The 22,028-nt window shown below is 39.5% G+C and overlaps 1 protein-coding gene across 9 annotated transcripts in view; it reads right to left on the reverse strand.

The window, feature by feature from the left end:
- Positions 1–18,543, reverse strand: part of ZNF106 (zinc finger protein 106) — a 48,882-nt gene extending 30,339 nt beyond the window's left edge. For 3 of the 9 annotated variants that reach the window (XM_023757522.1, XM_023757520.1, XM_023757524.1), the window contains exons 1-4: positions 18,525–18,543; positions 14,555–14,640; positions 7,871–7,932; positions 1,745–1,945 (exon numbers count right to left, since the gene is read on the reverse strand). In XM_023757522.1, the coding sequence (XP_023613290.1) occupies positions 1,745–1,945; positions 7,871–7,932; positions 14,555–14,608 (317 nt within the window). In that variant the 5' untranslated portion in view covers positions 14,609–14,640; positions 18,525–18,543. Of the gene's footprint in view, positions 1–1,744; positions 2,008–7,870; positions 7,936–14,554; positions 14,641–18,524 lie in introns of those variants that run through there. The other 6 variants (XR_002830347.1, XM_014459486.1, XM_023757526.1 and 3 more) reach the window with 5 other exon arrangements.
- Between the last annotated feature and the right edge of the window lie 3,485 nt (positions 18,544–22,028).

Consider the following 22,028-nt stretch of genomic DNA (forward strand, 5'->3'; position numbering starts at 1 on the left):
TCAAAAAATTGAGTAATACTAGATAAAATTTATTGAGTACCTACTAATTATCAGGCATTTAATTTTCACAACTCTGAAACAAACATTCTTATTATTCCTACTTTTTAGCTGAGGAAACTGAGGATTAGAGAAGTAACTTGTCCAGAATAGCACAGAGAGTAAGTGGTATGACAGAGATTTGGACCTTAGCAGTCTGACTCTAGAGTCTCCACTCTCAGCCACTAGGCCTTGATAGAATGAATATCCCAAAACAAAGTTTTTGTAGCTGGGTCACCTGTTCTGAACTTGACATGAATCTTAAACTCAGTACTGACTTTATTTTTAAAAAATATATTTTTATTGATTTCAGAAAGGAAGAGAGATGGAGAGACAGTAACATCAATGATGAGAGAGAATCATTGATCAGCTGCCTCCTGCACATACCCAAGTGGGAATCAAGCCCGCAACCCGGGCATGTGCCGGGAATCCAACTGTGACCTCCTGGTTCATAGGTCAACACACAACTGATGAGCCATGTAGGCCAGGCTCAGCACAGACTTTAATTGGCTCTAAAAGCTTCTAATGTCTTTGAGATTAGAAGTTAACTATAATAATTAGAAGTTACCTCTAACATGAACTTACTGAGAAGCTCTTTTATCCTCTGACTTAATGTTTAATCATTTAGACAGATAAGCTAACAATGGCACAAGAGTGTAATAACCAAAATAGAAGTTAGTCTCCTAGAGGCTCTACGAACACCTTAAAACAAGAGTAAAGTACAGCTACTTCACTACACTGAAAGTAGTGAGAATGTCATTTGAAGGACTGAACAATTAAAGAACCAAGTTGCCACTGACATTTTAAAACTAAGAAAGTCTCCTTCAAGGACTTGTTCAAAAAGCATTTAGCATGTAGAGTAAAAATTACTTTCTTTTTATATTCAAACCACTAACTAAAAATGAAAGGCAGACCAGATATAACTAGTACTCAAGAAGGATCTCTAAAATCTTATTTTAGAATTTGAAATGTTTCTCATCATGCCCTAGGACTTGCAAAATTACCCCATCTCATAACTGGTTCTCTCTTTTACTCATATCTGAAAATTTCTGCTTCAATAATTAAAGTATTTAGACCACAAGTCAGCAATTTTAAAATACAACAAACAGCCTAATACATTAATATAGATGTAGGTATGAAATTATGTAGTACAAGCAGGAAAACTTATACTGCTGAAATGATCTTGTCAAATTTAAAAGATAAAATTATTCAATAAATATTTACTAAAGCACTTAAACATGAAAACAAATCAAATATGGTAGAAGCACCATGTTAATTCAATTAGGCAAAACAGTTTTCACTAAGGGATGCAATAAGAATATTATATAAAATAGTCATATGAAGCTTATATACTAATACTTTTTCTACAAGAAAATTTGGGTATCAAATAAAAATAATTTTTTAATAACCAAAAACTTTGGAACTAATAAAAATAGTCCTACACAGAGTTATCAACATGGTAAAAATTTCAGATATGTAGCAGCAATAGCTAGCTTTATTAGGAACAACACTGAGGTTTTTTTTAATCAGATAGTACAATAGTTCAAGAAAGGATTCCACTGCCCTTTTATGTGTAAGACAGCAACTTCGAGCTAAACTTTACAACTAAGATTGAATGCTATAGGCTGACAAGTATGGAAATGGAAAAGGTATTCTCTACTATCCTGTTTCAGATAAGCTTTTTAAAAAAATCAAAATCATTACTCACCGACTTTGTTCTTTTCTTTGCTTTATTAGCTGGACGAGTTCCTTGTCAAAATAATCTTCTTCTTCTTCTTCTCCCTTTCCATCATCTTCTCTTTCCTGGGCATCAATGTTATCTTTGTGCAACTGGCCAGAAATATGCTTTGCATATGCGGAAAGACCCACTTCTGTGACCCCGCACACCCGGCACTCATGACTGCTGTCCCTAGGGAAAGAGGGAGATGAGGGGCATTCAATTCTCCCCACTGGCATGGCACACTCACCAGGTCTGCTATAGTTTCCTCTGAAAGACACCGCACACTTTGGCACAGTGGAAAATTAGTGCTAATCAATTTCAATAGTCCTTTCATCCCTTTTAATGAGTTTGTTCATAGTTTACTTTTTTAATGAATTTAAGATTCTTTTCCAGCAATCAAGAGGCAGTACACTTCAGAATAATGTCGTTTAGGAGGAGAAATCTTCTTGAATTGCTGTACTTAAAATCTTGCCAGAGGAAACATGGTGAAAGGGGAGGCAGGGTAGGGGGCTCAGAGCAAACAGAAGTTGCTCTAGAGCACACCCATGGTGCCAGCTGCACTCAGGAAGCCTGGTGACAGCACTTCCATTTAATATCTGGCTCAAGAACTTTCTCCCAGTGAAAGTGAAGGGGTGGAGAAAAGAGTAGGCAGCAGAGCCAATCCCAACTGGGTAACTAAATCGAACAGCTGGAGCTCTGCCTGGAATGTGAAGATTCCGGACCCAGGGCAAATGACCAGAGTAGTCTCAGCAAACTTTTTTGGTCTGAGTGATACATGTGATCTACATTCTGCATCAGAAGGGCTTATTTTAAAGGGAATGGAAAGCATTTCAGTTGTAGGAAGTCAACAGCTGTGCTAGGCAAATGGTTTTTCTCAAGTTTCAGAATATGCTACAGTTTAGAGAGAAGCAAAACCAAGTTCTTAGTTAAGAAATTGATTGAGCAGCCTTTTACTTTACACACTCAGTGGTAAAGCTCCTTGGCCAGTTTAAGAAGCTGTAGGAGACGAGTAATTTAACTGCTTTTTTAGCGTCCTGAAATCCCTTGATGGTTCAGCTGTCTATGTGGTCATTAAGAAACAACTCAACTCATAGCATTTGTCTTGGGGTTACACTAGTGATACTTTTGCATTTCCTATACCGATTAAAAGCAAAACAACTCAACACAGAAGACATGCTGTCTTGGATAAAACAGACTCTATATATATATACACGACTCCGTCTTCCCCTCACATATATCCATCAAGACATGACAGAATTCATATCAATTAACCAGAAGAGACCTTCAAAACTGAGTACTTCATTTACTAGTTACAAATCACCTGAACATTCATAAAAAAAAAAAAAAAGCAGCTTATTGAGCAACTACTAAATTCTAGGCACCATGCTAAGTAGATGACTACAAGTTGTCTAGGGTGACAAAATATAAACAAAAAATGCCCACTATGCCCAGTAAATTTAAAAACAAAGAACACACTATTATTTTACTTTGCAAGAATCATAGAAAATGCCTCAGAAAAATGGGGAAAATTCATAGTTTTTTGGGCTGTGTAATCTTAAATGCTCTGGATAAATATACTTTTTGACATTAAGATTCATTTTAATAAGTTCTAACCAGGTTCCCTGAAAATATCATTACCTGATTACCTTAAATATTAATATTATAATTCCTTCTAATCCTCAAGGAACTTTAATACACTGTTTTCACGAGTTTTCCACCTCATTTATATACTTAGAGAAGAATCCTCAACTCTCTCCAATTTATCAGGGATAGCCATACTCTTCTCTCATGCAATTAAAATTAAGGTAGCTTTCCAAGTGAATGTTAACTTGTAACAGAAAACAAGCCTTTTCTCACAGCAACACAGAAATAAGTTTAAAATATATAAATATAAATCAACCCAAATGGCAGCATCAGAAGTCTCTGAAGACTAACTAACATAGCATACACAGTTTATATTATAATAAAAATTTAAATCAACTGAACTTTCTGGTTAGAAAATCTTTTTGGTTTTAAACTCTCTAAAATTATGGAACGTGTTCTAGTCTACTTTTCTATCTAAAAGCTTACAGAATGCTAACCTGTATATTGCAGTACCAAGAACATCATTCTAAAAGGTATTCTTAAGTAAAATCCCTGATTTTATCCTTACTTTAAAATGCAGACAATTTTCCTCATGTCCAAACTATCAAAATCCCTCTCTCTTTAAAGACATAATTGGGCCCTGACTGGTTTGGCTCAGTGGATAGAGCGTCGGCCTGCGGACTCAAGGATCCCAGGTTCGATTCCGGTCAAGGGCATGTACCTTGGTTGCAGGCACATCCCCAGTAGGGGGCGTGCAGGAGGCAGCTGATCGATGTTTCTCACGTTTCTATCTCTCTATCCCTCTCCCTTCCTCTCTGTAAAAAATCAATAAAACATATTTAAAAAAAAAAAAAGACATAATTGGAAGGCCACACTGACTTTTTAAAATATTAAGGAATGTAGTATAAAGTAGGCAGTATTTAACTCTGTTAAAAATAAACATTCATTTTCATAAACCCACACACTTTGCAATCTCCAAAGCACAAGCATATGTTGGACATGTAACAGACACTTAAACACAGATTTTTAAAACATTTCTGCTTTCCTTGCAAAAACTAATGATTAACCATGGTTCCAAAGTTATTCGATAGAAAAACACCTTAAGAGATCCTGCCCAGAAGGGTACAGGCAACATAAAAATTAACAATGGAAACAATTTATCAAAAACCAGAAATCCCTAACATTTTTCTCATAAATGAAATCTAGTTTAAAGAAGAGAGAGATAAGCTTTACAAGAAACATCAAAAAGAGAAAAGGGGATCCATATTTATCTATGGAAAGAATGGAGTAGGTCAACCACAAGTCTTAAAAATTAGAACATATCTGTGTCTGGAGACAAGCATATTCTATACACAATATGCACTCATGCTTCCATAGATGGTGCCTGGGAAAGCACATGTTTTAAAAAGTTAACAGCATTTTAAATAAAATCTTAATAATGAGACTTTTCAGTTCTTTATCAATAACCAGTTAAAATATTACTTTGTATAAATATGTAAAGTAATTCTTGGAAAAAAGTACTGCTTTACTTCTTGACTAATAAAGGCAAGAATTCTCCTCAGGGTGTGCAAAGGGCCAAAATTAGCTTCATCCTGTTACCACCCAATTTCCTCTCGTGTGTGAAAGGCAAAGCCTTAAGATATTCTAGCCATAAGCTTTTCTTTATTAAGCTTGCTCTAACTATACCACAACAGCTGGTTGATAAATAAAGGTTTGTGCCTTTTTAATAGCATCTACCCATAGAAACTACTTTCAGGCCACACATCTGAACAAGCATATTAGGAAAAAAATAAGGAAATGCTTCAGATGTCCACAATTATGAACCAAATAAGATAAGTTATTTAATTCTCAATCAAGCTGGCATTCAAAACCTAAAAAATATGCTCTTTACATTTTTAACCAGATCACAACCAAAAGTTATAGTGATCTATTCTATACTAATAAAAGGCTAATATGTTAATTAGAGTGGACGTCTTCCGGACGTCCTTCCAGATAAAGCCGCAGCAGCTGCCTGAGGCTCAGGCAAGCCGCGGATAGCATAGCTGCCGCTGCGAGGGCCAAGGCTCAGGAAGCCGCAGCGGCCCGCAGTGGCAGCAGCAGAGGCGTGATGGGGGCATTGCCTTCCCCTGATCGGCCAGGTCACCTCCCGCAGAGGGAGGCCAGACTGTCAGTAGGACATCTCCTGAGGGCTCCCAGACTGTGAGAGGGGGCAGGCTGGATTTAGGGGCCCCCACCCCCCAGTGCACGAATTTTCGTGCACTGGGCCTCTAGTACAAATATAAAAAGAAACAAGAAGCCATAACATCATGAAATTCAGAGGGGGAAAAAATCACAAAATGATGATGATAAGAAAAATAAATAATAATTGATTACTATTTGTCTCTATGCATAAACTAATGGTAACTGCTTGTCCCTACAGTAAATGCTCCAAGTAAGTAGATGATTTGAGATTCTGTTTGTTTTTTTTATAGTTTTGTCAGCTGTTTTTTCTTGCTATCTGCTTGCCTTCTCTCTTATAATTTGTTACAGGTCAGAAAACCATTATAACTTATTAGCATGGTACCTAAAAAATGAGTAAATAAGTATTAAAGTGCTCTCCTCTAAATAAAAAGGGTTTGGATGTTAAAGCGGACATTTATATTGTCAGCTCAGAGGCTTCTAATGCTTTCTCTTTAATTATTTGATTATGCTCCAAATAACAAAATGGTAGACAAATTCTCCACGGCAGTTAAATTCTCCATGGGAGGAAGGAAAAACAAGTTACAGAAAAATACATAATGTGTGTGTATAGCTAAATATAAATCTATGTATACACACAGAAAGAGGTTTGGATAGGATACACACCAAACTGTTGACTTTCTACTAAGACAGTGATGGCAAACCTATGACATGCGTGTCAGAGGTAACACGCAAACTCATTTTTTTCGTTGATTTTTCTTTGTTAAATGGCATTTAAGTATATAAAATAAATATCAAAAATATAAGTCTTTGTTTTACTATGGTTGCAAAGATAAAAAATTTCTACATGTGACACGGCACCAGAGTTAAGTTAGGGTTTTTCAAAATGCTGACACGCCGAGCTCAAAAGGTTCTCCATCACTGTTCTAAGAGGAGAATAGGAGTTGGGGCTTGAGAGGGGGAGGGAGGTGTTAGATGACTTCTACTTTTTTTATTTTTTATGATTCTGTATTCATTATGAACATGAATCTTAATCAAAATTTGTTTTTTAAATGTTTTAAATAGCTGATTAGTGATCTTTGAATATAATAGGCTTTAATCTACCAATAAAATCAACTTCTCTCCTAATGACTAGATTTATTGATCTCATTTATTTCATAATATAGTCAGGTGGCAGGCGAATAGCCCAGAATAAGGTGAATACCTGAAGGAAGTTTTTTGGAAATGGGATTAAGTAATTAAGATAGTCCACATATAGTTGAAAGTTGACTATTTCATAGGTTCCCAATAACAATGAGTTAAAGATGATATATATTCAAGGTTATAAGGGCTCTCCAAACTAAATCAGAGTGAAAGGCTCATACTGCTGCTAAGACCTAACCTTCACACAGTAAGTGGAAAATTCCACTCATATGCTAAACAGCTGCTGAAAGTTTAATAACATATTAATTAGCTCACACAATCTAAAACTGTATTACTTACAATACATATAACTCCAAATGGCTTAGGTTGGCATCTGAACAAAGCTTGTAAGTATTATGCATGGAATATATATATATATATATATGTATATGTATAAAAAAGGCTAATATGCAAAGTGTCCCCTCGGGAGTTCAACCGGGAGTTCGATTGCTCACTATGACATGTGCTGACCACCAGGGGGCAGTACAGAACGAAGGAAGTCCGGGGAAGGAAGGCCCCGATTGGCCCAGATTGCCCAATTTCGTGCACCGGGCCTCTAGTAAGATATAATTAATATTTCTCAGTTCCCCAATGTTTCTGTTTCATATTGCCTTCAAATATCAAATCCACAAAAGTCAAAACATCAAAAAAAGGAACCATAGAAGAAAAAAATGACAATGGAATACACACATATGCTACATTTAATTTTTTAAAGGTGCTTGCTTACTACATTTTCTTTCCTTAAACATCTCCAGCCTTACATCACAAAGCAGCACTTTGATTTCTTACACTAATGAGATTTTGTACTATTTAGCAGACTTTGGACTTTTCAGACTATTCTGGCAACACTAAACATTTATTACATGCAATAAAATGTCCTAATTGCAAGGCTGGTGTGTAGGAATGACAAAGCTTGCTAGTTCATCCCAATACACCTTTGTTATAATCTACTTACTATAGCTGCTGAGAATTCTACACATTTGAGATGCACAAAAGATTTAATTTTTTTGAATGACAAAAAATCTATAGTACTTGTTATTAATCCTAAAAGATAGTTTTATGCCATAAGATAATATTCTTTATGAAGGATAACTAAAATAGGCTGACAGGTCTCATCGTACTCAGCTCCCCCCACATTCAGAAGTTTATGGAAGACAGCGGTTCCCATACCTGCCCTTCAGGTTCTCAAGTTCCCTGTGATGCAACATGCTCCTCATGTGCTCGTCCATCTCCTTCAAAATTAAAGAAAGCAGATTAAACTAAGGGAGATTGTGTTGTGAAAAAAAAAAATTCCTCTGTTCATGTTCAATCAACAACGGGGACTCAAGCTCCTAGTGTCAAAAGTGTTTGTGGTGACTCTTCTCAATTCAATACTGTAAATAGTTCCTTATTAAATATTTCTTTAGCTATGTTCTATTTTCAATTAAAGGAATTTTAAAGAAAGGCCCATATAAGTGGCTTTCTAAAAAGGTTAGAAAGTATATTGTTTTTAGAAGACAAAAGCTTTATGAATACATTATGTGAGCCCAGCTGGTGTGGCTCAGTGGTTGAGCGTCAACCTATGAACCAGGAGATCACAAGTTTGATTCCTGGTTAAGGCACATACCTGGGTTGTGGGCTCGATCCCCAGTGTGGGGAGTGCAGGAGGCAGCTGATCAATGATTCTCTCATCATTGATGTTTCTATCTCTCTCTCTCCCCCCCTTCCTCTCTGAAATAAACTTAAAATATATATATTTTTAAAAAGAATAAATTACGTGGGTTAAATTCTATCCCAATATAAGGAATTAACTAAAGTTTATTTTTTTAAAAACTCTGAAATCACATAACTTCTCAACTATATGACTACTTTTCTACATACTCTCTTTCCCCACCCAACTGAAAGTTTCTCAAAAGTAAGTTACAGCCCTGACCGGTTTGGCTCAGTGGATAGAGCGTCAGCCTGCAGACTGAAGGGTCCCGGGTTTGATTCCAGTCAAGGGCATGTACCTTGGTTGCTGGCACATCCCCAGTAGGGGGTGTGCAGGAGGCAGCTGATCGATGTTTCTCTCTCATCGATGTTTCTAGCTCTCTATCCCTCTCTCTTCCTCTCTGTGGAGAATCAATAAAATATATTAAAAAAAAAAAAGTTAAGTTACAACTCATATTTATGTCTTAGACTGGGCCTGGCATATAATTTTCAATATCTGTTAAATGAACAGATGGATACATCAATTCTAGACAGAACTTATGGATATAACAGAACTTCTCTATGATTGAGCATGAACTTTTTTATAAATACTTTGAGCACAGCAGCTCAATCACACCTTCATCTTCACTGCCCGCTGCCCCTATTTGATTTGTTTGGTTCTAAAGAAAAGTTTCAACATTTACTAGGTTCTCCCCTTTCTGTATCCATCCTTTATGGGAAGAAAATTACATCTGTGGGAAGAGCTTCCACTTTAAAACATGCACATGTATATGCACATACCTCAAAAAACACAAAAAGCTGTAAATATCTATCCCTTTGTCATGCCAAAGTATATATAGCCAGCATGCCATAATAAGAGAATGACTTTTAGCCCTAGCCGGTTTACCATATAAATTTTGGAGAGTTTGTTTTAGGTCTGTGAAATATGCCATTAGTATTTTAATGGGGATTGCATTAAATCTATAGATTGCTTTAAGTAAGCCCTAGCTGGTTTGACTTAGTGGATAGAGTGTCAGCCTGCGGACTGAAGGGTCCCAGGTTCGATTGCACTCAAGGGCACATGCCTGGGTTGTGGGCACATCCCCAGTGTGGGGCATGCAGGAAGCAGCCGACTGATGATTCTCTCTCATCATTGATGTTTCTATCGCTCTCTCCCTCTCTCTTCCTCTCTGAAAGAATGGCTTTTACATATACTATTAGCTGTGTTGAGTATTGCTATTAGCTGTGCCCTGTGCTTAAGTGCCTCAAACATTTTCTCACTTGAACTACAAAACACTGCTGAGGGAGTATTATCCTATATAATAAAAGCCTAACATGCAAATCGACCAAACGGCAGAATGACCTATGGAACGACCAGTCGCTGTGACACGCACTGACCACCAGGGGGCAGACACTCAACGCAGGAGCTGCCCCAGCCCGCAGGCCCCAGGCCAGCCAAGGCAGGTGCCAGCGGGGCCCCCCAATCACCCCACCGGTCGCCCCACAGATTGGCCCTGATCGCCGGCCAGGCCTAGGGACCCTACCCATGCACGAATTTCGTGCTTGGGGCCTCTAGTTCATTTCATAAAGACACAAAGATGCAGAGAAGCTAATTCATTTACTCCACAAAAATTTACCAAGTGCTTATTATCAAGGACAGGGCTAGGCATTAAAGGGGTAAATGTGAAAATGTTCCCATTCTTGTCTTCTCAGAGTCATAATCAAGTGGTCAAACTGGGATGCAAACCCTGGCAGATCTAACACCAAAGCCAATATTTCAAATAGCATGCTACATTGTAAGTATCTAGTGCCTTGAGATTTTTCATTAGATACAGTTTATTTGTCAAAAAGTATAGAACAACCTAACATTCTAGTCTTAATTCAAGTTATCTACTACAGAGTGACAAACAAGGCTGTGTTTCAAAACACTCCCTTAAATAGCAATTTTACTAAAGATGACCATCGTTTCCTCTTACCTCTACAAATGTTTCATTTGGAGGGGACAGCTTTACATGTGACCCCTTCTAACTACAACTGATTTGCCACTAACTAGAATGGTTAGAACTGAAAACTGAGTCAAGTTAGTGGTATAATACAGAATGAAAAATATCCATGAGCAATACACAACTGCTCAAATCCCTGTTGATTGTTCAATTTTTTCCTTGGATTATGTTACATATGCTAAGGCCCTGGTTAGGTAAATCAGTTGGTTAGAGCATTGTCCCTATGTGCCAAGGTTTTGGGTTCAATCTCTGTCAGGGCACATATAAGAATAAACCAATGAATGTATAAATAAGTGAAACATAAAAATTGATGTCTCTCTCTCTCTCTCTCTCTCTCTCTCTCTCTCCCCCCCTTCCTCTTTTCCTCTCCACCCCTCCCCCCCAAAGTCAATAAATACTTTTTAAAGACTTACATATGCTAAATCCTCTTTTCTTGGGCTAAATTTAACTGGGTTCTGTTTCTTGCACTGAAACCATTCCTGACCAAAACTGTATTCACTGAAATAAGTTATTCTCTGATATAAAACGTAATTGTTTATTCTATTTCAATTATAAAAATGTTATCATTCAAAATTAATTTTAACGTGAGTTGATTGACTAAAACATTTCCCAAATCTTTTCCTAAATTTACATATGAAATTCTCTCCCATCTTGCTTTGAGGAATGAATGCAAACAGAAACCCAACTGAGTTCTCAAAATAATTGGTAAAGATTTCCAGGCACAGGATTAAAGTAACACATACCTGCTCAGTTACCAAGCTTCTATTTAGATCCTTTTGTATTAATCAGTATTATGTGTGTGTTTTTTAATCCTCACCCAAGAATATGGTTTGATTGATTTTTTTGATTTTTTTTTTTTTTTTGAAAGATAGGAAGGGAGAGGTTGCCTCTCGCATGTGCCCCGACTGGAGGTCAAACCCACAACCTTTTGGTGCACGGGATCATACTACAACCAACTGAGCCACCAGGCCAGGGCAGTATCATGTTTTTGTTTGTTTTATTTTAAACTTTTTTACTGATTTTTTAGAGAGAGAAAGGGAGAGGGAGAGAGAAAGAGAAACACTGATGTGAGAAACATTGATCGGTTGCCTCCTGCACACACCCCAACTGGGGAAAGAGCCCATGACCTGAGCGTGTGCCCTGGCATGACTGGGAATTGAACCAGCAATCTTTTGGTGCACGGGAGGACACTCAACCAAACCACCCTGGCCAGAGCAGTATTATGTTTTTTTAAAGAAGGGGAGGAAGAAGGGGGAAATTGATGGGCGCACAAATCTGGAAAACAGTATATAATATTAAAAAACTTTTTTTTGCCCGGCCAGCATGGCTCAGTGGTTGAGCGTCAACCTATGAACCAGGAGGTCACAATTCGATTCCCAGTCAGGGCACATACCCAGGTTTCGGGCTTGATCCCCAGTGTGGGGTGTGCAGGAGGCAGCCAATCAATGATTCTCTCTTATCATTGATATTTCTTTTTTTTTTTTTTTAAATATATTTTATTGATTTCTTTACAGAGAGGAAGGGAGAGAGATAGAGAGTTAGAAACATCGATGAGAGAGAAATATCGATCAGCTGCCTCCTGCACATCTCCTACTGGGAATGTGCCCACAACCAAGGTACATGCCCCTGACCGGAATCGAACCTGGGACCCTTCAGTCCACAGGCCGACGCTCTATCCACTGAGCCAAACCGGTTTTGGCTTCATTGATATTTCTATCTCTTTCTCCCTCTCCCTCTCCCTCTCCCTCCCTCTCTAAAATCAATAAAAATATTTTTTTAAAAAACAAAACAACTTTTTAAATATATATTTTTCTAACTGGAGGGCTTTTCAGTCTTTGATAAATTAATGAATATCAGGATACTCAGGGATGGAATAAACAGCTCATACTTAAAAGTCAACCTAAGATTCCTTTTTCCTCCACAGCGTATTTGGAAAAAACCAGGGTTACACTACTTTGGGAAACTAGAGAGAGCACTGCTTCAACATAAGTTGTTCATGATCTATCTAAAAATAGTATCAGAGCTATTTCTTTCAATTACCTATAATGCTAATTTCTTAGACCACATTAATCTTAACACTTAAATCATGCCATTCCCTTGCTTAAAGGCCTGTAGTTGGCTTTGCCTAAGGATAGTCCCAGTCCTTGATTTAACTTCATTATGATCCATATAAAAGTGTGAAGATACTAAAATATGTTTCAAACCAGAGTAGAAGAAAAGACTTAAAATAGCAAAATTATGAAATATCACAAGATAGAGCTACTACTCCATCAAAGTCCGAGTTCACACCTCTGAGTGTCTATCTATGTACCTCACGCTTTATCAATTTCCGATCTCTCCAATCTGAAAGTAGCCATAAGGGATTTTTGTTTATGAAAAATTTGTGTAAACCCTGATCTAAATTTTTTAAAACTAGAAAAGCAGTTTTTTGTTTTGTTTTTTACTTTTGTAAAAGGCAGCAGGTATATTATTAAACACTAGAGGCCCGGTGCATGAAAATCCATGCACTGGAGGGGGTGTCCCTCAGCCTGGCCACCCCCTCTCACAGTCCAGGAGCCCTCAGGGACGGGAGGCAACCCAGCGATCAGGGGAAGGCGATGCCCCATCACACCTCCGCTGCTGCCACTGCCAGCAGCACAAGCCTCGGCCGCCCTGGTTACCTGAGCCTTGGGCCGGCCCTGGGCAGCTGGGGGGCTGAGGGAACTGGGGGGCTCCAGAGGCAGGCACCCCAGCAGAGCTGAGGGGACTGGGCGCCGCCATCTTTGAGGGCATGACAGTCAATTAGTATATCCCCTCCTTACTGGCTGTGGGCACCACCATCTTTGCGACGGCGTGAGGGTCAATTAGCACATTCCCTCTTTATTAGATAGAATGATTTTGAAATCTCAACTTACTTTTTCATCACTATCAGATATCCTGTAAGGAAAAAAAAATTCTTCATCCCAGCCTACTCGATGGACCATAGTCAAACCCCTCAGTCTTGCATTCAACACTGTTTACTGTTTCTACTTAAATTACAAATTAAATTAGTCCCACCATTCCCAAGACAAAACTGTTTTAATCAGATGAGCCTTCTTACCAACTCCTAGAACTGTTATATGCCATTATACCTCTGTATCTTTGTACACATTCTCTCACCCAAAATATCTCTTCTCTATTTATTTCAAACCATCTTACTTCCAAATATCTTTCAGAGAGCTCACAATGATCTTCCCCGTTATCTGAATTCCCAATATTAAAGAACATCTTAAAAGAATAGAGAAAAAAATCCTCAGTATTTAAGCTAGCTGCACTACTTTGAAAGCAAAGGATAAAGGCAAGAAAAAGCAAAAAGTGAGACAACTTGCAGCCAACTTCCCTAGGCACAGGGAAATTCTTTTCGTTCTCAAAAATGCCTGTTTTTCTTGGAGCAATATCCCCACCCTGTGGACATCGAGGATATTATTAATACCATTTCTGCTGTCCTGCACTTTTCACAAGCATAGGCAGAAATGGAATGCAGGCGAACATAATGCTGTATCCTTAGTTATTCTCAGCTAATCAGAAAGTAGTATAACCTCAAATAACTTAAATGTTAAGGTATTTTCTCCATAACTATTAACTAAATTTCTCTTTATTATCTACTTTTGAGTATCCTCAGATTCTGGGTAGAGGTTTAATAATATAGTTACTGGCTTTATGAGGCAGTAATGAGAAAGAAACCAGTGGAATGAGACTACGGTTTAAGAAAGAAGCATAAATAAGACAGCATTAAAAGCTTTTACCCATTGGGCAGACTAGAAGGGGTCAATGGGGGAGGGGGAAAAGAGACACATGTAATACTTTCAACAATAACGATTTTTAAAAATAAAAGCTTTTACCCATCTATAAATTTCATATGATGTCTCTGAAAAAATGACCAGTCATGTCCTGGCCATGTGGTTCAGTGGTGATGCATCAGCCCGTGTGCCAAAGGGTCTTGGGTTCGATTCCTGGCCAGGGGCACATACCTGGGTTGCAGGTTAATTCCCCACCCTGGTGGGGGTATGTGCATGAGGCAACCAGTCGATGTTTCTCTCTCACATTGATGCTTCTCTCTCTTTCTCCCCCCCACTGCCCCCCTTCTACTCTCTAAAAATCAATAAGGATTAACAACAAAAAAGACCAGTCACAAAGCCTCAGATTCTCCCTCTTCTATTATTACCTTTTTTGAGCTGTACACAATGTTGCACAATATGCATTTTCGTTCTCGTACCATAGTGACCAGATCTGAAGCACTCAACGTCACACCTGCAATGAGGAAGTAACATTTAGTAACCTTTTTCCCCCCTCAGATGTCTTCTTAGATTCTTCTTAGCTTGGCCAAAAATACAAGTTTTACATCTCCCTCACCTCCACCCTGTTCCTCCCCCAGTCTTCTCATCTTGGTAAATGAAAATTCCAATTTTCCAGGTACCTAGGGCAAAAACTTTTGAGAATCATCCTTGGTCCCTCTTTCACACCCCATATCCACCCTCACCCGCAAATCCTGTCAGTCCCACCTTGAAATATATCCAAAACCCAACTATTCATCACTACTTAGCCTATCATCACAAGAAACTAGCCTACTGATTTGACTTCCTATTTCTTTTTTTTTTTTTAAATATATTTTATTGATTTTTTACAGAGAGGAAGGGAGAGAGATAGAGAGTTAGAAACATCGATGAGAGAGAAACATCGACTAGCTGCCTCCTGCACATCTCCCACTGGGGATGTGCCCGCAACCCAGGCACATGCCCCTGACCGGAATCGAACCCGGGACCTTTCAGTCCGCAGGCCGACGCTCTATCCACTGAGCCAAACCGGTTTCGGCTGACTTCCTATTTCTACTCTTATCCTCTTACAGCCTATTCTCAAAACAGTAGCCAGAGATTCTCAGAATGAGATTCTTTTAAAATTTAAATCAGATCACATAATTCCTCTGCTCAGAATCTTTCAATAGATTCCCACCGCATTCAGAGAAGATCCAAAGTCCTTCGTCACGAGCTACAAAGTCTGTTTCTCACTTTCTCTCTGACTCCAAGCCCTACCACTCTCCCTCTATCCCTCCACTCATTGCCCTCCTTGCTATTCCTTGCTCACACCAGTGATTCTCCTACCTTAAGGCTTCTTCTATATTTCCTGTTCTCTCTGCATGAAATATTCTTCCCTAAGATGTCTTTATGGTTCTCATGGCTCACTCTCTCATGCAGCCTCATCAAGGAGGCCTTCCCTGACCTCCTACAGAATACTTTCTAACCCTCATTTGCACTATCCCCCTATTAACCTGCTTAATTTTTTAATAGCACTGTGGTAGACTGTTTCCATAGATGGCCACAGCCATATCTTCCACCCCATGTACTCTTTTGCAATGTGATCTTGTTATCCCCACCTATCAAAAGGCGAGTCCAGCCCTAGCCGATTTGGCTCAGTGGACAGAGCATCGGCCTGTGGACTGAAGGGTCCCAGGTTCGATTCTGGTCAAGGGCACATGCCTGGGTTGCAGGCTCGGTCCCTAAGTAGGGGGTGTGGAGGAAGCAGTCGATCAATGACTCTCTCTCATCATTGATGTTTCTATCTCTCTCTCCCTCTCCCTTCCTCTCTGAAATCAATAAAAATATATTTTTTTAAAAAGGTGAGTCCATTTTCCCTCCCTGTGATCTGTTTTGACCAATAAAATGTGGTGGAAGTGACAATGTAATTTCTGAGAGTAGGCCTTTAAAAAGCTGCAGCTTCTGCCTTTGCACACTTGGAAAACCCCCTTAGAACGCAGCCATCATGCTGTGAGAAGCCCAAGCCAAAAGGAGAGGCCAAGGGAAAAAAACTGAAGCCTCCGTTGAGCACCCAAACAACAACCAGGACCACCTGACAGCCGTGTTGGGTGAGTAAGCTATGTCATGTTCTAAAGCCCTCTGCCAATGAGGGGTTCTAAGACCAGTTAAAGAACCATGCAGATGAGCCCTTTTCAACCAACAGAATTGTCAGAAACAATAAGTGTTATTTTAAGTCAGAAAATTTTGTGGTACATTGTTACACAGCAAAAAATACCTGAAACAAGCATCTTTTACTACCTGACATAGTATATATTTGTTACTCTCTATTTGCCCCATTTAAAAATTAAGTGCCACAAGAACAGGGACTTTGACTTTGTATGTTTTGTTCACTAGCACGCAGTACCTGGCACACTGCAGGTACTCCGTAAGTATTTGTTGAATTGTTCCAAATGGAACTATCTTGGGCTATGAATTGTGAGATAGAGAGCTGGGTAAATACTGGGGTTTGGATTAAGACAGAGATTTTCTATTTTATAATCCTCCATACTTTCCTCTTGAGTCCCTGCAAAGACACTCTACATGAGAATTTAATGCCACTCTTCAAGCCGCACTGTTTTCCTGCGCGCGCGCACACACACACACACACACACACACACACACACACCAGGCTCTAATAGATATATCTGCCTCCTCGCCTGGCTTCGTTCCTTAGGGGACTTAAAACTGTGAGGTAATGAAGTTATAAACTATCCTAATTTAATCTGTAACTCCTAGACAACATGGTAGAAGGGCCAAAGAGAAGAGGCCTAAGGTTCTCTACTTCTCTTGGCCACTCAGCAGTTTCCTTGCTATTGCAACCCACTTCAGAACACTACTTAATATCTAAAATGATTTTACTCAGTAACAAAGTACAAAACACCAAAATAAGATTACATACCTCCCTCCCTCCCTCCCCTTCCACTCTCAGAAAAGCAATGAGAAAAAATATCCTGGCTCTAGCCAGTTTGGCTCAGTGGATAGAGCACTGGCCTGTGGACTGAAGGGTCGCAGGTTCGACTCCACTCAAGGGCACGTGCCTGGGTTGCAGGCTCGATCCCCAACAGCGGGAATGCAGGAAGCAGCGGATCAATGAGTCTCTCTCATCATTGATGTTTCTGTCTCTCTCCCCCTCTCCCTTTCTCTCTGAAATCAATAAAAATATTACCAAAAAAAAAAAAAAAAAAAATCCTGCCCTAACCAGTTTGGCACAATGGATAGAGCATTGGCCCATGAACTGAAGGGTCCCGGGTTCGATTTCGGTCAAGGGCATGTACCTTGCTTGCGGGCTCAATCCCCAGTTGGGGGCATGCAGGAGGCAGTTGGTCAATGTTTCTCTCTCATTGATGTTTCTAACTCTCTCTCGCCCTTCCTCTCTGTAAAAATCAATAAAATATATATATAAAAATTTAAATCCTGGGCAAGGATTAACAATAATAAAAATGTGACTTTCTGGCACAAACACTAGCAGTCCTTGTGGAGTTTTTACATATTTACCCAATTGAAAACTAAGCATAGTGGAAAGCCCGCAGGTGCCTAGCAACCTGGATAAACAATTGTAGGGTGGGACCTCACCCCCAGGGTGACTTTTCCTCCCCTAACATATAGCTAGTGGTGAGGTTTGACCTCCAGGCTTTTCCTCCCTAGAGATCAGTGGTTCTCAACCTTTCTAATGCCGCGACCCTTTAATACAGTTCTTCATGTTGTGGTGACCCCCAATTTCATTGTTACAAATTGAACATAATTAAAGCATAGTGATTAATCACAAAAACAATATGTAATTACATATGTGTTTTCCGATGGTCTTAGGCGACCCCTGTGAAAGGGTCATTCAACCCCCAAAGGGGTCGGGGCCCATAGGTTGAGAACCTCTGCTAGAGATAACATCTATGCCTCAGTTGTATTTCAGCTCCAGGCCCAGAAAAGCAAAAAAAAAAAAAAAAAGAAAAAAGAAAAACAGCCTCAGGAGGACCAGCTGCATGGAATAATGACCCTGCCCTGGTGCTGGCCAATCAGTGGAGACCACAACTCTGAAAGGATACATCTAGAAAGCTCCTGAATTTTCCCCTGGGATCCCCACCCTAAAATCTCCGCCCTTAAAACCCTTAGGACAGAGGGCTGGGCACACCCATGGCTTTCCCTTTTACTTTCCTCTCCCCCCACCCTACCCCAGGCACGTTACCATTAGCTTCCACTCCCAAGCTCCAAGCTTGTTTCCTAAGCCCATTTCTTCTAGGAATTACTTTTCCTACCTCTGTAACTTACCGAATAAATGTTCTCTTATAAAAAAAAAAAAACACAAAAGAAAAAAAAACACTAAGTACTAAAATACAAATTGTGGCCCACCAGTGTGGCTCAGTGGTTGAGCGTCAACGTATGAACTAGGAGGTCACGGTTCGGTTCCGGTCAGGGCCTGGGGTTGCAGCTCCATCCCTAGTGAGGGACATGGAGGAGGCAGTTGATCAATGATTCTCTCTCATCATTGATGTTTCTAGCTCTCTCTCCCCATTGCTTCTTCTCTGAAATTAATAAAAAATATATTTAAATAAAATATAAATTGTGTTTCTATTTAATAAAACTAAATCATCTCCTAGTAAATGGATAAATAAATGAAATCATACAATAAAATCATCCTCTATCAAGCTTTTAACCGAAGTCTCCCTCTTTTATTTTTTTTCTTTTGTGGACGAAAGGAGCGACATGCTAACCTGACAAGCTCAGGGGAGGCCTGCGTGGCAGCCGAGCAAACTCAGAGACCTAAAATAACCACAAAGGATGGTCTGAAAATTAATTATTTAACTACAAACAGGTTATAGTGGGTAGTCCCGTCCTAAGCCGATATCATCACTGACAAGGTCAACCTTTACTGTAACTGAGCCTATCTGTCTTTTTGCATCTATGATAACATATCCTTGAAATGTCTGGGTAACTTGTGACTTCCCTTTTTATGGAGCCCCTGGGGCACAACCAAATGTGCTGGGCCCCAGGACAGATACCACAGATTCCTTCATTTATCATGTTAATTGTTCCTGTACCCACCTAAGTATGTGTCCATCATTTTACTTTTTATCCAATCCCAGGGGTTTCCCTGCTTTGCTTATCCCTCCTCCTTAATCTATCACCAATGAATTCCATGTAACCCACCTATGTTCCTCCTTTGCTTGCAATGTATAAATGCAAATGTAACCCCACCATTCTCTGGAGCACTATCTCAACTATCTCAATTCCTTGAGGTTCTGCTTCCTGGCATATGTCGACAGTTTGGCTCAAATAAACTCACAAAAATTCTTTACAGGTTTCAATGGTTTTTTTACGTTAACACTTTTAATGAGCTCCATGTTTCTAATCCACATGTACTGAATTGTCACTTTTGTAAAAAAATCAAAAAGTATAAGAGCAAAGTATTTAATCAATAAGGAAGATCTATTGTTTAAACACTGAGTTGATATGATTCCAGCAAAGACAAAGGAATTTTAATCTGTACATTCTTAAAATGGGTAAATATATGAGTTCCATGAATCTTTCTGAAATACTGGAATTCCCTCTCAGCCTTATACATGAGACCACACAACTCAGATCTCCAAGTGCTTGAGAGGTTACATCATACAAATCAAGTAACTGTATAAAATTCAACTGCTGTCCTCACTTATCCACCTTACCTTTTTTACATATACCCACTCTAAAATCTTTCAAATTTTCCCCAAGTAATTATGAGAAATATCTGATATTCCTTAGTCAGAATAGCCTAAAAATCCTGTAATTAAGTGCCTTTTCTTAACATCCTAATTACTAGTCTGTCAATACAAGTACCATTCCAATAGTAAAAACCGTATTATTGATTTTTTTCCCCTTCAGAATCCCATACTTAGATGCTAAGTACTGACGGATTTCTGTTTTTCATTTTTGTTACCTATTCTTCAGTGTGATAAACCTGCATGACCTTATATCTGTTCTTCTCCCTTCAGCCATTGCTCTACTCACTGCCTGACTCCTGCTAATATATAAATAAGTTCTAAAACTAAGCAGTATATCAGAATCGCCCACATAATTTATTAATAAAAAAGAAATACAGTTGTGCAAACAGAGTAGAGCTATTGCATTAGAATCTCCAGAGACTCCATTTTGTACTTTGTTATGCTCTGTCCATCCTTAACAGGAGGAGTTCCTCAAAAGTGACTTAAATTGGTCAGCAAGACAGCCTTCCAAATAACCACTATCTCGTAACACTGTAATCCATCTCAAACATCAATATCAGGATATTTCTCGGCTGAGTGGCTCAGTTGGTTGGAGCATCATCCTGTATACCAAAAGGTTGTGGGTTCGATTCCCAACTAGGATGCTTACAGGAGGCAACCAATCAATGTTTCTCACAAGGATGTTTTTCTCCTTCCCTCCCTCTCTCCCTCCCTCAAATCAATACATATCCTCAGGTGAGGATTTTAAAAAAGGAGAATATTGCCCTAACCGGTTTGGCTCAGTGGATAGAGCATCGGCCTGCGGACTCAAGGGTCCCAGGTTCAATTCCGGTCAAGAGCATGTACCTTGGTTGTGGGCACATCCCCAGTGGGGAGTGTGCAGGAGGCAGCTGATCAATGTTTATCTCTCATCCATGTTTCTAACTCTCTATCCCTCTCCCTTCCTCTCTGTAAAAAATCAATAAAATATATTTTTTTAAAGGTAGTTGTTTTTTTTTTTATATTTTTATTGATTTTTTACAGAGAGGAAGGGAGAGAGATAGAGAGTTAGAAACATCGATGAGAGAGAAACATCGATCAGCTGCCTCCTGCACATCTCCTACTGGGGATGTGCCCGAAACCCAGGTACATACCCTTGACTGGAATCGAACCTGGTACCTTTCAGTCCGCAGGCCGACGCTCTATCCACTGAGCCAAACCGGTTTCGGCAATAAAATTTTTTTTTTTTTAAAAAGAAGAATATTTCTCCAACTATTTATTATGTAACTCAAGGCTGGAAAACACTGTTTAGTGTCAAAGAACTTTATCTGCAACATTGTTACATTATCCAATTTTACCGTTTAAACAACTTGTGAAATAAGCAAGAACAGGCTGTTTGATGGTAGGTATGTCTAATCTCCTTGGCCTTACTATGAGAAAGGGATCTGTCTTTTCATATACCTCTAGCATTCATTACAACAAACCCAGTAGTACTTAAGATATTTGAACTTTGACATAAAGCCAACACAGATTTTATATGACAATAATCCTATATAATAAAAGCCTAATATGCTACGTGTCCCAACCATTTGACCAGTCGCTATGATGTGCACTGACCACCAGAGGGCAGACGCTCTGACTGGTAGGTTAGCTTGCTGCTGGGATCGGGCTCCAGACTATGCAAGACGGGCCAGACACACCCTGGAGCCCTCCCGCGGTCCCTCCCCAGCCCCAATCGTGCACGGTGGGGTCCCTCGGCCTGGCCTGTGCCCTCTCACAATTCAGGACCCCTTGGAGGATGTCGGAGAGCCGGATTCACCCCGACCCCTGCAGCCCAGGCCAAGGGACCCCACCAGTGCATGAATCTGTGCACCGGGCCTCAAGTATACTATAAAACAATGAAGGAAAACAAAACATAAAAATTGATTTCTTAAGGGGGGATGGGGTATTCAGATTAGATTCCGTTTTTTGAATTCCACAGATAACTTTCTATGCCTCCACCTTAACCCTGACAGAACACTAATGGATTTCTGGTAAGCAAGACAGGTCAACAGAGACAGTGTTCAGTGACAGAACAAGTTTTGCCATTACCCCTAAGTTGCCCAAAAGGTTATGAAACAAAAATATGACTGGCATTTCTGGGTAGTCCTCAATTTGCTGAATGGGCCTCCAAGAA

This window comes from Myotis lucifugus, unplaced genomic scaffold (assembly GCF_000147115.1).
Source record: "Myotis lucifugus unplaced genomic scaffold, Myoluc2.0 scaffold_109, whole genome shotgun sequence".
Classification (NCBI taxonomy): Eukaryota; Metazoa; Chordata; class Mammalia; order Chiroptera; family Vespertilionidae; genus Myotis; species Myotis lucifugus.